This window comes from Colias philodice, chromosome 5 (assembly GCF_061535455.1).
Source record: "Colias philodice isolate Cphi_HAF_F1 chromosome 5, ilColPhil1 Martin Lab GWU primary, whole genome shotgun sequence".
Lineage (NCBI taxonomy): Eukaryota > Metazoa > Arthropoda > Insecta > Lepidoptera > Pieridae > Colias > Colias philodice.
This window is the reverse complement of record NC_143090.1, coordinates 222,449-239,511: the sequence shown is the minus strand read 5'-3', so window position 1 is coordinate 239,511 and position 17,063 is coordinate 222,449. Positions and strand designations below refer to the sequence as shown.

Genomic DNA, 17,063 nt, shown 5'->3' with positions numbered 1-17,063 from the left:
ACCAACATTCTGGAAATATTTACCGCCATTTTGTGAGCACAGAATAATATTCGTCTAAAAATTGAATCCAACAATGTGCTAACTATTAATCAAATAATACGACTGCATAAAAAAATTGCATGAATATTTTATTCATAAGATAAGTGGAGCTTTTCATAAAAAGCCTCAATGACCATTTTATAACTGCATGATCTCTGGAGCTTGATAGTTGCGTCTTATTTTTTGTTTATAGCATAAGCGAAACGTATTTAATTTATAAGTATATAAAAAACTTAAAGATGTTCTAAATCTTTGCAGAAATATTGTAATAATAAAAATAAGACTTAAATATGACTATATTTCTACAATGCAAGTTACAATTTTAAAAAGTCGAAGCCATTTCCAAATTGGCAAATAAAAAAATGGCAATACCGAAATTGAATTGACACCGAACGGTGAGGTAGGCTCTTTTTCTGTTTTCGTGAAAAATAAGCACTGAAAACAGACACAATTCGTTACAAATTACAATCACAATTATTTTTGATGCCTATAATTTACTGAGGTAAGATTGTATTTATATTTTTTTCACCTATGTGCATAGGGATGCAATATTTTGATTGTCGGCAGACTGATCTCTTTCTTGAGGTTAAAGCCCTAATGTTTCGTTTTTGTGTCCGCTGCAATGTGCATATACTCGAATGCAGTAATATTCAATTTTATTGCACTTATTTTTGATCGAATAACACATATACTTGTAAACTTGTAGAATTCATGCAGAAGTGTAGCAAATTCGCCTATAGGTCGCCATGCATGCTTTGACATTGCAAGACTATATCACGGAATTATTTTGTGTTGTTAAACTTCGTAGCAAATTGCAAAAGGTCTTATCTAATTTCGATCCTATCTAATGATAAACATGCTTATATACTTTCTTCAATCTTGTGTATTTTATGAAACAAAGACCCATTGAGTTATAAATATATAATTTCATTTTTTACTTAGAATAGCTTTAAAGGGTTGGAAGTGAATTTTTTGTTCTGTGTATATTATTGTTTATATGTGTATATTATTATATTTTATTGATCGAGCCATTGAAAGGAAATTTATCGTTTATAATAATTATATACATACAGCATCATCAAAAAGTTTCTAGATTAAATAAATACTCAGAGAAATCAGTGAATAAGAAAAAACTCATTGATTTTATATCATTTGTTATTTATTATAATAAAAATTATATTATCATTAATCCTATTAGTATTGTAAACATGATAGTATGTAAGAATGTATGTATATTTGTTACTCTTTTACACAAACCACTGCATGGATTTTGATGATATTTGGCCACTATATAGGTAGCTTAATGTATTATAATGCTATCTACAACATAAAATACTTTGTGCTCACATCTGGCTCATCTACAGGGGAAATCTTGCAGCACAGCAGGCTGAGACAAATGTTGTAGAATAGATTAACGCTAAAGAATAGCAACTGCTATCGCTAATTATTGACATAAGATAATGACATTTTAGTAATGTTTCGGTCACACTACTAACGACAATGACAACCACAACCAAAATTCCCATCCAGACAAAATTTGTTTGAAATAAAAGATTAAATTTTCCTGTCATACTGGTACTCGGAAAGAAAAAAATGTCGAGTGCAATGAGTAAGAAAATATGTTTTTTGCTATTTTCGCCGAAACGGTAATTTAATCATATAATAACCTAGGACCAAAATTGTAGATCATAAATTAATGATCTATAAAAAACTTCAAATACTTACATCTTTTTCTAGGAGCCACCATTTCTACAGAAAATCTATTTTTTCATTCATTGATCTCAAAAAAAATTCCAATCACCAGAACAACAAGAAATTTAAATTTTTATAGACTGGATGAAAATTTTGTTCGTGGTCATTGTCGTCATTGGTAGGGTGAACAAATCCTAAGCAAAACATCATACGCTTATATGTCAATTAGTATCGATAGCGAATTCTATTCCTTTGCGTTTTAACGTTTGTCTTGGCGCTCAGCTGTCATTACTATTAGATATATCCTTTTTTACTAACTTTGCATGCAAGCAATTACTTGTCTCCTGTTAAATTATTTCTTTATATATTTTCTATTTTTACAAAGAAATATTTTTTATTGCAAAATCGGGGGGTAATAAGGTTTAAATGCATTGATTATAAAGTTTATTTATCAACATTTTTCTCATTTTTATTATTCTCCAAAGGGGCTGTTCATAAAATACGTTCGCATACAATGGGGGGGCAGGGGTGTTCGCGAGTGTGACAAGGGGAGACAGGGGGTCTACGGCAGCGTGACATTCGCCGTTCATTAAAAATTTTTACTGATTTTATTCGTTCTCTAGACTTTTTTTTCAATTTTGTAATGATAGAAGACATTTATTTCGTATTAGTAAATATACAGATATTTAAATGTATATATATATTTATTACAGTAAAAATAAATTGTAACTTGGCATATTTATTTTTTTCAACATGAGCGCTAATATTTAAATTTTATTACAATTAAAAAAAAAATTTCTAATATCAAAATTTGTTATCAATCAAAATTTATTATGTTTAGGGGGGGAGGGATCTTAGTTTTTGTGACGATATATTTGCAGGGGGGGTCACAGAAAGTGTGACACAGCGTGACAACCGGGGGGGCGGGAGTCATAAAACGTTAATTTTAGTGTGACGTATTTTATGAACGGCCCCAAAGCAGAGTTCAAGAAAACATTCTAGAAGCTCATATCCTTGTGCTTATAGCGTTTGTCACATTGCAGGCGTACAGCGCAGGGGTGTATCGGCGCACAGTGACCAACAGCGATGGTAATGGAGGCGTCCCCGTCCCCGCAGAGCGTCGGCCGCGAGTTTGTCCGCCAGTACTACACGTTGCTCAACAAGGCGCCCGCCCATCTGCACAGGTATTTATATTTATCTTATTTGATTATTCAAATTGTGAAAAAGCTATTAAGTATTAGCTTTTTCATAATTTCATAAATCCATTTGAAAACACAAAAAAGTTTAGGAGGAGCGTGATAAACACAAGCACAGAAGAATGTCTAAAGATGAAACTAGTTTTGTTCGTCGTCGATTTGTTTCATCAAATATAATATCAAAAGGAATATAAAATAGATGAACATAGTTAGTCAATATGTAAACAACCTCCTTAGTATTAGAGATAGCACATGACAATAATACAGGTATCGAAACTGTTGAGTCTGACTAAATTTATAGAATATAGGCTGAGGTTTCCAAAAACACTTGATAAACAGATCAACAGGCAGACAGGCAAATAAAAAATCGAAAGAAGATTTTAATTCTTGTATCCATTTGCAAGTATTATGGTGCAGTTAATTGATCTATTGTCTAAGTGCTTGAATTTAAGTGAGATTAGAGTATGCAAAAAATTCACCCTTGTATAAATAGTAATATGTTTGTAATACTTTTGTTTTGCTATATTAAAAGTTGTAGGTGGTGAAATATCAAATAAGTCATAAAAACTTGTATGAAAAATAGCTTCTGCACAATAACTTATTCACAGATAAGTTGAAAATAAATATTATTTCATATGATTCCCAAGAAAGCCCCAATGTTGCTGACAGCTATCTAACTTATTTCCTGATTGCTTTTAGCCTTAGATCATTAAGTAATGGATGGAGCACGCTGGCAAATGTTCTAACTAAACTTTCTGCCGGTTTTGGTGCGGGGAGGGCAACTCACACTTTGAAACACTATCACACATTCACAAAAATAATTTGTGTCTTTACAAACTCAAACTATTACAAAATGGACAGACTAGCATGTTTTTGCACACATACATCGATTACACAGAAAAATCTCTATACATATACGTAATAATACAATCGCTCTAAAGGGATGTAACCATATCGATATTACAAAAATAATAATTTTGTTGAAATTAGAAATAACATTAATATTAAATTCATAAAAAATACTACACAGGTCATTTGTAACGTTTTCATCATTATTATATGCATACGAAAAAACAATAAAACGCCATTTTATTTGTATTTGAATATGTATTTATTCAACACATCACATATTATATTCAATAAAATAAATATCGGTCCAGAAATTTTTATTATTTCTGTACCGAGGTGTCCATTCTGATTTTCTCCCACAGCATTCAATCCACCTTAGCTTTAAAGCAGGATTTTTTGTAAATCTGAAATATACGCAATATTCGTACATACATATAAATAAAGTAGCTGCTCCGCGCGGTTTCACCCCCGTGGCTCCACTCCTGTTGGTCGTAGCGTGATGATATATACCTTCCTCGATAAATGGGCTATCTAACACCGAAAGAATTTTTCAAATCGGACCAGTAGTTCCCGAGAATAGCGCGTTCAAACAAACAAACAAACAAACAAACTCTTCAGCTTTATAATATTAGTATAGATTACATAATAGAATAATTACAAGATTAACATTACAAAAAAAACGGCTAAATGCGAGTCGGACTCGTGCACGAAGGGTTCCGTACCATTAAAATGTTCTGCCAGTTAAAAGTAACCGAGCGTAAATTTTAATAAATATATACAAGACTTACAAAATAAACATTATACTCCTTTTTATGCAGTTGTGTAAAATTTTAATATTATAAAGATTAATTCTCATCTCATTTCAAATTATACTTAGAAAAATATTTTTTTATCGACGTTCAAGTTAAAAGCAGTCCGTCACTAAGAAAGTCGTAAAAATTAACGACCTTTTAAGCGACGAGTTTTTAAATTCAACTCTATCACTAAGTTCATAAGGATTAAATTTGAATTTCTCTTCAAGATAGTCTCGCTACATCACTTTATAGTCTCGTGGGGAGTGCGGTTCAATATCGCGTTCTAAATTCAACTTTATCGCTTAGTTTATAAAGATTAAATTTGTATATTTTCTCTTCAAGATAGTCTCGCTACATCACTTTATAGTCTCGTGGGGAGTGCGGTTCAATATCGCGTTCTAAATTCAACTTTATCGCTTAGTTCATAAAGATTAAATTTGTATATTTTCTTTCCATGATAGTCTCGTGAGGCCGCATCAATGATCGAGTACACACATGACTCGATTATTTGTCTTGATCATATCGCTAAACGATACATCGACGATTATTAGAAATTGCATTTAATTAGAAATGTACGTTAAAAAAATAAAAAAATATACACAAATGAAAGGTTATTCCATCTTTTTTAATATTCGACATGTTTGAATTGCTTCTGCAAGACTTGACAGTGCAAAACGGCATTTTTAGCGGAGCACTCGCAGACGTCCTTTCGATGTTTTACGAATACGCAGAGTGTTCGTAATCGATTACGCAAGTAGTTTTTATGAAAGCATAAGATTTTTCGATTCAAATAATCTTATACCTCGGCAAAAGGGGAAACGCTTGCGTGTGTTATCCATTACTTAATGATCTAAGCTTTTAGCTGACATACAATTCACATAATGTTATAATGATATCAACTTACAAGTATGACTGTGCTTGCCACATGTATGTACCTACTTAACTCTTTGGGAATAATAAATAATTTGGAAAATCCAAAAGTGCACGCCTCATAATTTTTTTTTAATAAATATTTATTAATTATTATTTTTGTTTATTTACTTAATAACAATTAAACCACATCGAATCAGACCCTGAAAAATGAAAGGGTTCTATTCCTGAGCATACTCAAGCGTAAGAGAAAAAAAAAGACTCGATTAGTAAAGTATTTCGGTCGCTATCGTGTTAACAAGAAAAAGGATCCGCACATACAGACACACGGACGTCCAAGACAGAACTTTTTTAAACTGTTTTTTAACTAGTTTAAATAACAAAAATGACATCAAAAATATCATCAACGTTAAAAATAGTGTTTTTTCTTAATATGTGTGTGTATGTATTATCTTACAAGTGCAATGTATGATACATAAAGACATTTTAAGTTTAAAAATCAGATGTTTTTCGCGAAGTGACAGTAGTACCCACCTCAACGCTTCGCTTATGAGGCGTGCAAAACACACAGAAATAGGAAAAAGTTACTATAGCTTTGAGTTACAATGATTATAAAAATAAAGAATCTGTTAATTTTCAACAACAATACAACAAGTACACTAACTAACAAGTAACAACAGTATAAATAAAACTCGCTAAGTTATAACCATGACATACAGGAAAATATATTTGTCGCGCTTATAGCAGACTTTGATAAAACTTAGCAAGGAAATGGATGAAAGATGAAAGCCAATCATTGGCACGAGATTTTTCTATAATTAATCTTCTTTAGAAGAACAACCAAAAGGATATTAAGCAGAACAATTTTCGCGCCATAACGTGAAATGCACGCGAGCGAGCCATATTTAAAAAAAGGTACTTATAACATACTAGCTTTCCGCCCGCGGCTTCGCCCGCGTTTTCAAAGAAAAACCCGTTCCCGTACGATTTCCGGGATAAAACCTATCCTATGTCCTTTCTCGGGTATCAAAATATATCTATACCAAATTTCATGCAAATTGGTTCAGTAGTTCAGGCGTGATTGAGTAACAGACAGACAGACAGAGTTAACTTTCGCATTTATAATATTAGTATGGATAGGATGAATAGGTAAAATGCAAACAATTTAGGTACAGAATTCTTTATCTGTGCAATACTTTTTCATCCAATGACGCGTCAGCGATTTGACCAAGCATTACGGGACAAGTTCACGAACAAAACACTCGTAAAACCCAAATTTACTTCCATTGTATTGTTGCACTGAATTCTTGGAATAATTTATTGTTAAAACATTTTTAGATAGCGCAGACCAAAAGCTTTGTTTTATTTTAGTTGTTATCTACCGGATTTGCTAATGTAATGACAAAAAGTATTGTTATTTTAGTGTATGTAACACGTGTGAGATTAGACCCATTATTATTATTATTAAACTCGATACCCGCCCTAGTTCAACTTGTTTTTCTAGGAAACACGATATTACTCGAGTTTCAACCCTCATACTGTTACCGTGCACAAATAATTCATATCGATCGATGTCGACAAACAAACAGTCTCATATTATATTGACTGCCGATATTAATCTATAGCGTCTGTACATGATACATATCCAAAATAATTGCCGTGTCGATTTCCGCTATGTTCAATTTTATTTGAAAAAACTTTAAAAACTTATAAACAATTAATTAATTGATCTCTTAACTTATCCAAAATCCAAATCTATTATCGAATGTTAAACCCGTTGATATGATGTTCTAAAAATAGATAGATACGTAATGGTCCGGGAGCCAGCAGCAGATTTTATGACCAAGTTCCTCTCAAGCGGTAATTAGTAAAATGCATCAAAGTATAGTATTATGAAGCCTCGTGAACGTCAGCTGGAGCTCGGTTGGGGGGAAGAGCGGTTGTAGCCTCCCGTATCAGCTGACGGTTTTTCCACCAAGATACAGCCAGCTGACATATATATTTATCCACAGTTACATATAAGCTATCATCGGGTAAATTTTTGTTTGAGAGGAAATAACGGAAAATAAATTTTTCTTTAAATTTAACTTTCATGTTCGAGACACCAGCTGACGTATAATACACCATGTTGTAACCAGCTGACTATTTTTTTTCGTTGAGATATTGGGTTAGCTACAATTTGACAAATTTTTAGCTGAGAGGAAATGAATGAATGAATGTATTTTTTTTCCTATGTGCGTGGGAGGCTACAACCGCTCACCCCCCCAACCGAGCGCCAGCTGACGTTCACGAGGCTTTATAATACTATACTCTCATGCGTCTGACGAATTATCTCTTGAGAGGAAATAGTTAACCAAATTTGCACCTGGCTCCCTAACCATAAAGTTTATCCGTGCATTTGATTGTCATTAATCATTTCATTTTTATCCTGTTTCTGACTCATACAACTTTTTTGCATAAGCCACTAAGCACTACAATGTTGGCTTTGTTAAAGATTATCAAAGGGAAATTAAAATAGCTGATAGATACTAAACATATTGCTAATTACACTATGAAATAATGTCCCATAGAACAGATGTTCTCAAAATCTTTTGTACTTTTATTCGTAGAATTTGTTCACATATTAATCATATTATACATGAATCTATAACAAAAGTTTAGCCATAATTCTACAAAGAATTATCAACAGCAATAAATATCTCTCTCTTTTATCAATATGTCGAACTACCTACAAGAAAACATACAAAGAAAAATTATTTTTTCTGATTGATAGATAGCCTAACGGTACGACAATGTTTCCATCATAAGTATAAACAACGATCTGTAGCTCGCGACTTCACTCGCATGGTGCGTGGCACAGGTGCGTGGTATGAAGAGAAGCTAAGTGCTTATCCTGTTATAAAAACTTATTTATACTTTGATCTGTCTCTGTACAAAATCATTGTGATAATGAGTAGCAAATAAGCACATTTTTGAATGAAGCTGTAAGAATCTTAATCCACAACTTTAACGTTTATTAGTTAAATATATTGTAATTTGACGAACCCGAAAACCTTTTCTAAGAAATTGATAATAAAATTCAAACACTATAACACGAAACGCAAAGACTTATTTTAAATTAACATTCGTATGAATAGTTTTTTTTTTAATCTTACACGATTGTAATTGTATATTTGAGAAGTAATATTATAGTAATAATGAAAAATGAATATTTTATCATATCTTAGCGATCGAATGCGCCCCTAATGTACTAAGAAATTCATAATATTAAAATAACATGTATCTATTTTGAATAGAATAAGGAAGTCTACAATAAAAAATAATATGAGAGGACAGCAAAAAATATCTCACGCGACCGTTTTCGTAGCACCTGCAACATGTCAGCTTTTACTATTGTAGTCAACAACTTTTTACTTAGCAATTCATAACTTAAGTTTATATTTACGTACTTACTAGTAAGTTTAAAATAACTCTGCTTTCTTTAGTTTTGTGTTTGGTATGATATATTTACGTACTTACTAGTAAGTTTAAAATAACTCTGCTTTCTTTAGTTTTGTGTTTGGTATGATTTGTGTTCAACACATTCAACGCATTCACAAATTATTATCCCAAGTCATTATTACGGACAGACATATTTAAAAAAAAATAGTCTTTAAGTTGTTATATTATATTATTTCAATTAACGTCAAGATATTTATAAATATCCAATGGTAGCAGCGTTATATAATTTTAGTAATAATATAAGTAAACAAGTAGCCATAAAATAAAAAGTACCTAGATAATATTATAAGTATTGGGGTTTATATGCGATGATGTCATCCCTCTGATTGTAATTGCATTTGAGTGAGTACATTCTGTATTACTTTGTTTACCTTCTGTCTGTGTTCATTGCAATCGAGTGTACTCATTTTATTATATCTGGTTTGTCTATACTTTATCTACTATCTAATAATATTTAAATATGTCTGAATCATTAAATTCACAAGAATGAATGAAAATATTAAATAATCCACATAATATGAACAGAACAGAAAAGAACAGAAACTTCGTTTTTCTTATGATTTTTTTATACATAATATATTATTTTAGGTAATTATTATAGAGATGATATGAAATAACATTTGAATACTTTCTTGCAGTAGTTTTAGTTTTTAATATAACCAACTACAGTTATGTTATGTTTGAGCAACTAAGGTAATTAGTTAAGTAGTAACATATTTTGTGTGAAATATCAATACAAAATGAGTTCATGCGTTGTCGACAGATTTTACAACAACTACTCGTCGTTCGTGCACGGCGGGCTGGACGCGCCCAACCGCGAGACGCTGCCCGTGGTCGGCCAGAAGCAGATCCACAACCGCATCCAGCAGCTCAACTTCCGCGACTGCCATGCTAAGATCAGCCAGGTGACGTGGACATTATTTGTGATGTTTTAGGATTTTACTATGGATTGTTTAACTTCAAATTTCTGTTGACTATATTTTTTTTAAATAAATAGTTATGCAGTGAACCTTATTACTTGTGAACCTTTGTGTGACAAGAAACTAAATTGGAAATTTGTAATTTTATATGAGCTTGAGCATTAGATTTATTGGATCTGTTTTCATTTTTCAGTTTATAATTATGTAATATTGACATATTGTATCAAAATAACAATAAATTAACGACGTGTCTCGGTGCACAGGTGGACGCGCAGGCGACGCTCGGCAACGGCGTGGTGGTGCAGGTGACGGGCGAGCTGTCGAACGGCGGCGCGCCCATGCGCCGCTTCACGCAGACCTTCGTGCTCGCCGCGCAGTCGCCCAAGAAGTACTACGTGCACAACGACATCTTCCGCTACCAGGACATCGTGTTCTCGGACGAGGAGGGCGAGGGCAGCGGCCGCTCGGAGGGCGAGGAGGAGGAGGGGCCGGCGGGCGGCTACTTCCCCGGCGGGTTCGCGGCGCCCTTCCCCGCGCCGCCCGCGCCCCCGCACGCGCTCGTGTCGCCGCCCGCGCACCTGAGCCCCGCGCCCCCGACGGCGCCCCCGGCGGCGCCCCCGGCCGCGCCCGCCGCGCCCCCGGCCGCGCCGGCGCCCGCGCCCGCGCCGCACCTCAACGGCCACCCGCATGAGGACCCCACGCGGCATCTCGTCGCCGCTCTGCAAGGTATGTACAGTGTACACGTCGTACTGCACGTCACATGTAAAAGTGGGTAGGCATTAAGCATATAAAACATTAGAAATTGATCGTTCCTTCCTTCAATGTACTATAAATAAACATTGCTGTACGGTTTGCGTATTACATCGAATGTGGACTGTATTTAGGTCGCGTTATATGCTGCTAATAATGCTATGATATTATGGGACAACTGGGAACACTTTAATTATCGCTAATAATTATATATAATTTACGCGGATTCGAGCGGATAGATTAGCACTCGGGCGCTGCTATAGAAGAACTGCCCTTTCCGGCCGGCTCGGCCGTCGCACGATAATAATGCTGAGGCAGCTTGACCTCATTTACGTTATTGCTCAATAATTGTCATTAATGTAATGTAACTATGGATAATAAGTGATTTAAAATAAAATATTTGTTCGTTGCTCGAACAATTGCTTATGTTGAAAATAGTTAATATCCACTTAGGCTAAATTTATATAACTCACTTTGAGTTGATCTATATCAAAAAGTATCACATAAAATTTTTTTTCGCTATAAAGTTGTATTTCTCGTCACTATTTCGATACATGTCTGTTTCAATACATGTCTGCCTCGCCAAACAAAATTTAAACTTGTCTCTTATCTGTTTAATTTCTACATTAATGACATTCTGTAAGTTAATTCTTATACATATTTTCGTTTCATTTATTTTTGCTTATATTTCTGATTTGTGGGTTATAAGTTTGAAGTGATAAGTTTTAAAAAATAAACCAATTAATGCAATATGTGCAGGCGCAACAGTATCGGGCGGTGCGGGTGCAGCGGGTGTGAGCGCTGCGGAGGCGCAGAGCCCCGAGCTGAGCGAGCCGCAGCCCGAGCCGGAGCCCGAGCGCGAGCCTTCGCCGCCGCCGCAGCCCGGTATGCACTCATGTTGTGTTTAATTTCACTCATTATGACCGTTAAATGTTAACACATATACAGTGGTGGTCGTATAATTAGAAACACTAAGGGTGGACACCTCTACGAAATAACTTGATAATTAATAATATTTAAATAAGCAAAGGAAATCTATCGCTGTTTTCATATTATCGACATCACTGAGTATTATTTGAGGCAATTTTTGAAAATTCCAAACAATTAATTTATTTAAGAAAATAAGAAAAACATATGGCATTGCTTAAAGCTGTATTATTTACGGTGGACACCAAATTAGAAACACAAGAATGAAAGGCTATTAATTAAAGGTTAGGTTAAGTTAAAGTTGATTTAAAAAAATATATTCGTGAAAATAATATACTAAATGCTAATTTATTAATAACTTATCCATTTACATTTAGTATGGAAGCCGTTTTTTTGGTAATGGCTTTACAACGTTGTGGCATAGATTGTATGAGATTTTCTCACGTTTGCGGGGAAATATTGCTCCAAACTCTAAGAAATTCTCTTACTGAGTTTTCAATATGTTTAGGATCATTGTTTGATACGACCAATTTATGTTCGATACGTATGCTTATGATCACTTTGCACCCTTAGCAGCGCCGCAAGCGCCGGCCGAGCCGAAGACGTACGCGAACCTGCTGAAGTCGGGCAGCCGCTCGTCGCCCCCCGCGCCCGCCGCCCCCGCGCCCCCCGCGCCGCTCGACCCGCGCCCGCCGCGCGCGCGACCTGCGCACGCGCACACCGGTCAGTCACATTCACAAAAAGATAAAAATGATATGTTATTATAAAACCCCAAACCTTTCATACAATATCTTCACGATACTTCGATAATCAGTTATCCAATATGCCATTTGGGTGGGTTCTTCTGTCGGGGTCACCGATTTGCCAGAGTTTGGGGTTTTGGCAATACAATAACGAGACTATATGTACTCGGATTTTTAATTAGATGAAGTAAACTGACAGCAGCTAATGTCACTTTGTAAAATAATGTTGCCATATTTAAAGTAATAGTGAGGAATTCAGTTCTCATTCAATCAGATGAATGAACAAAGAGTGAATAGTTCATCATTTCAAAGTATAAAATAACATTATTTCTAATTAATTAATTATAATATATAAAACTATATAAGATATAAGTTACTAGTAGAATGTAATTATAATTTTTTTATTTATAAAGTTACGCTGTTTACGTTATTGTTTTTGAAAATTTTTGCGTTAATTGTAACTAATTACGTTGTGTTTGTTGTCATTGTTGTGTTTATTTCATGTTATATTGTTACACACTAAATATTAACTAGACGATCGATGCAATTTCATTCATTCCCGATATTCAATCATTCACTTTGTGACAACGCTATTTTTATTTCATTAAAAACTGACAACTCAGTAAACGTCAGTTTACTTCGTCTAATTAAAAATCCGAGTATAGGTGTTCTAATGTATTCGTGACGACTGTATATTGTCTCTATAATTACTCTATAACGACTTACTTATTTTACATACAACATTGTTTTATATATTATGCACTATGTCCTGTTACAATCTTAATTCTAATAAAACGTGCATTAATCTATCTACGTGACAATATTACTGATACGTACAAATATGTAGTCGCTACGAACCCTATCTAAATATTTATTCTATTCTTCTGTTACAATTTTTATGAATGTAAATGTTTCAGGTATGAACGCGGACATGCGCGACGCTCGTGAGGGACGCGACATGCGCGACATGCGGGACCAGCGCGACCCGCGTGACATGCGTGACCAACGTGACCCGCGTGACATGCGTGACCAACGCGACCAGCGTGACCAACGTGACCAGCGTGACCAACGGGACGGGCGCGAGTCGCGGCGCTACTCGGACTCGCAGCAGCTGTTCCTGGGCAACCTGCCGCACTCGGCCACGGAGGAGGAGCTGCGCGCGCTGTTCGGCCGCTTCGGGCCCGTGGCCGAGCTGCGCGTGCACAGCAAGCCGGCCGCGCCCGGCGCCCCACGGCACCCCAACTACGGGTTCATCACCTACGAGACGCCGCAGGCCGCCGCCGACTGCCTCAACGCCGCGGTGAGTACTGATAACGTGCTTCTGTGTAATGCTAGACAAAATGTTGCTTTCTTTAACTATTATTACAAATTTGAGTGTGGAATTTCCTTACTGATTAATATGATTGTATACATACAAATATGCTAATAACATTGATTAATTATCATCATAAGTATTTATTTAAAATTATATATGAATGTTTATCAGCCATCTGGTTTCCATAACACAAGCGAAAGCTTAGTATGTGATCAGATCGTGCCGTGTGTCCCGAAATATTAATTAATTGTATGAATGTCGGTAGCCGCTGTTCTACCCGGCGGAGAGCGGCGAGGGCTGCGAGCGCGTGAAGCTGAACGTGGAGGAGAAGAAGGCGCGCCGCGGGGAGCCGCCGCGCCGCCGCCCGCCCTCCGCGCACCGCGCACAGCCGCGCCAGCCCTACCGCCGCTAGCCCGCACGTAACTCACTTTCATGATGCACTAGCTTTGTCCACGTCTGTCTATACACATATTTTTTAATGATTCATTTTTTAAGTGACTTAGAATTAACAATTACGACAATTTTATAGTTCCATTTTTTATTGTTTTCATAACTTTTCTTTCACATAAACACAGTGCTAACAAAATAACGTTTGTTTGCAGCCCCGTGGCAGGCGCCGGCGTGGCCCCCCGCCCCCCGCCCCGCGCCCCGCGCTCGCCCCGCGCCGCTAGCGCGACACACTGTACTCACTGGCGCGCCAGATACGCCATGACATCGCCGTGCCCGCGCCGTCGCCATGGTTACCGCGCCACGCCCGTTGCCATGGTTACGGCTGACGCGCGCTACACGTTCTCTATTTAAAATTCGAACAGTTGCAGTTATTTGGCGCGCAGTAATCTCTGTCCAAACGACGCTTGCGGCGCGCCGTAAGGTCGTTTGGACACAGACTGTTATGTTGCATAGATTACCTTAAATCAGAAGAAAAACTCCATTAGTGTTTAATGGACTCGATCGAAATTATTCATGAAGTTTTTCCGTTTATTGTTTTATAAAAGTATTCAATCGAATTTGAAAATATTCCACGATGAATTATTGCCGTACTCTGGTGTCGATATCGCTCTCAATTTTCGTTAATCGCCGTCGACGAGCGAGGATTATATTACGCGTGATCCTCTTCAATCCATACGATGTTATATCGTAGTCTGATCGTTCCCGTTACGTCCCCTCGGGCTGTAAACACGCTTCGCTTTCTTTTAAGTAGTTAGATAGTAAATTAATTTTATTAGTGCGTCGATGCTCGCGGCCCTTCTAACCTTCCGACACCGCGACCGTCGACGATACGATCTATACACGTGCTGGGTGATGTCACTGAACGATTTCTGTATTGGCTAAGATTCGCGCTGTCGTATTGGGAATTAACACTATTTTGTTCAATGAAGTCGTCCCGCAGCAATAAATATATTTATTTTTATCCTATATTCACATAAGACTTAATCATTAATGAAACGACATTCTCACCCTCATTAAAAATCATGAAGTTTTCATTTAGTCAAAATAGTATTAGTTCCATTTACAAGGCACGACCGGCGACGACATTTGGTTTTGTAATTATTATGTGTAAGTATTAAAATTGCAGGGAAACAATCGGATCGTTCAGTCGCGTCGCACTCGTCGCTGTATCATTATCAGTAATTTAGTTGTATGTTAAGGTTTCAATGTTTTGTTACATAATAAAATTATTTGTATGTGTGAATAACATGTATTTATACGATTACTAACGCAACGAAATAACACGTCACGTTTCGTTCCCCGATCTACTTTCTCGTGCTCATGAACATTTGTTTGATGTCTCAATACAAAACTGTATATATATACCATTTTTTCGTGATTCTTGTGATAACAATCTTCAATAGGACTAAACATGAAATTAACTATACGTATATAAAATATTATGAATTTCACTATGAATTATGTCAATTTTTAAAAAGACAGTATATAACTATACTTAAAGCTCATCGTCAAAGCGATGTTTATGAACACGCTCATTATTTGAGTCTTGCATAAATAGAATTGTGTTCGCGCGATCTCATGTAACGATGTACTATACAAGAAGCTCCGACCCGACTCTGTCCGCAGTCGGTTGCATGCTCTGGTAGCATTTATTGCCATATCGTGATCTTCTTGGTGTCGTATCGTCTAAATTGTACCGACCGTAACGGTTACATTATACAGAATATTGATTATAACATAGACAATATTTTTTTATTTGAATTAAGGTTTATAGTATTGTAAATCGTTCGAAAACGTCAAGGTGCCGTACGTCGGAATGTTCGTCGCTTACTTAACGCCTCGACTTAATAATTACAATAAAATTTTGTTTTGGAAACTGCAGTTTTACTTTTAGCTTCGTGCAACCCCATCTTCAGTTGGCGTTAAATGAACGACGCACTTGTCTCTGACGCCTTATGGTTGTTTCGTAAATCCTAACTACTGACTTGCAATGAAAGGGCCAGAAGTGTACTGTGACATGTTATTGTAATTTAAATGCAAATTGAATGTTGAAAGCTGGATATATTGCGAAAACAAGCATGACGTTTATTTATTCATTCCTCATTCAAGTTCACTTTAAGGTATGAGGGAACTAAATGACAATATCTACATGTCATAGTATATCTGCCCGTATAACTATATATTATGTATTATGAAATTTGCTATTGCATTATTGAAAAAAAGCCTATATGGTCTTGAATGACACCATAGCCCCACCATCAGGCGTGATGAAAACATATTTCGGCCAATAGGCAAGTTTTCTCTATCGCCTTTACAAAGTAATTATTTGTGTAAAGACAAGTTTACTCGATTGCTATTGGTCGAAACATATATTAGAGATTTTCCTCCTATCTACGTAAAGTGCGAAATATGTTTATCAAATTATGGTCCGTATTAATGTACATTATTATAATTTTAAAAAATCTGTATATCTAAGTCATTTCAAAAGATTGTGTTTCTTATTTGTTGAAAACTTTACAATACTACGGTCCATAAAAATGAATGTTTGTCCTGTAACGTGTGTAGCGTCCCGTCTTTACATCAATTTCCAGAAACTTAATTCTACCAATAAAACATTTTCAATAGGATTTGTGGTTTTGTTGATTTTTTCCCGCTTGTACCGAAGTCTAACATTTTCAGCCTAAATATTGCGGTGTGATTTACCGTCAGAGTTGTGTGGACGCTCCACATGTTGTGTGGCAAATCATTACATAGGACTATATCTTAGTGACCGTCTTACACTTCGTTCTATGTATATTTGTGTATTTTATACCTTTTTTATTAGAACCTATTATCGACCTTGAAGCGTTCTTATTATTTTTTTCCATAAATTCCAATTATGTTACTGTGACAATCTAGTAGTGGTTTTTGTATACGTAGCGATATATCTTAATGTCGATAACCACGCGAGGTGTCGCTGTCTTTTTAATATAAATTGATAGTAATTAACACTTTGATCTTTAAATGTATGCATACTC

General features: G+C 35.9%; 1 protein-coding gene across 4 annotated transcripts; it reads left to right on the top strand.

The window, feature by feature from the left end:
* The first annotated feature begins 404 nt into the window (after nucleotides 1-404).
* On the top strand, nucleotides 405-15,922 carry rin (ras GTPase-activating protein-binding protein 2). Of its 4 annotated transcripts, none has more exons than XM_089695340.1 (9): nucleotides 405-541; nucleotides 2,775-2,915; nucleotides 9,705-9,846; nucleotides 10,125-10,587; nucleotides 11,371-11,496; nucleotides 12,115-12,261; nucleotides 13,199-13,581; nucleotides 13,862-14,015; nucleotides 14,199-15,922. In XM_089695340.1, the coding sequence occupies exons 2-8, from the start codon at nucleotides 2,818-2,820 to the stop codon at nucleotides 14,006-14,008; spliced, it is 1,506 nt and encodes a 501-aa protein (XP_089551466.1). In that variant the 5' UTR covers nucleotides 405-541; nucleotides 2,775-2,817; the 3' UTR covers nucleotides 14,009-14,015; nucleotides 14,199-15,922. The 4 variants fall into 4 exon arrangements, with proteins under 4 accessions (XP_089551466.1, XP_089551465.1, XP_089551464.1 ...); XM_089695339.1 differs by having other exon boundaries at nucleotides 12,112-12,261; XM_089695338.1 differs by having other exon boundaries at nucleotides 10,125-10,596.
* Nucleotides 15,923-17,063: the final 1,141 nt, after the last annotated feature.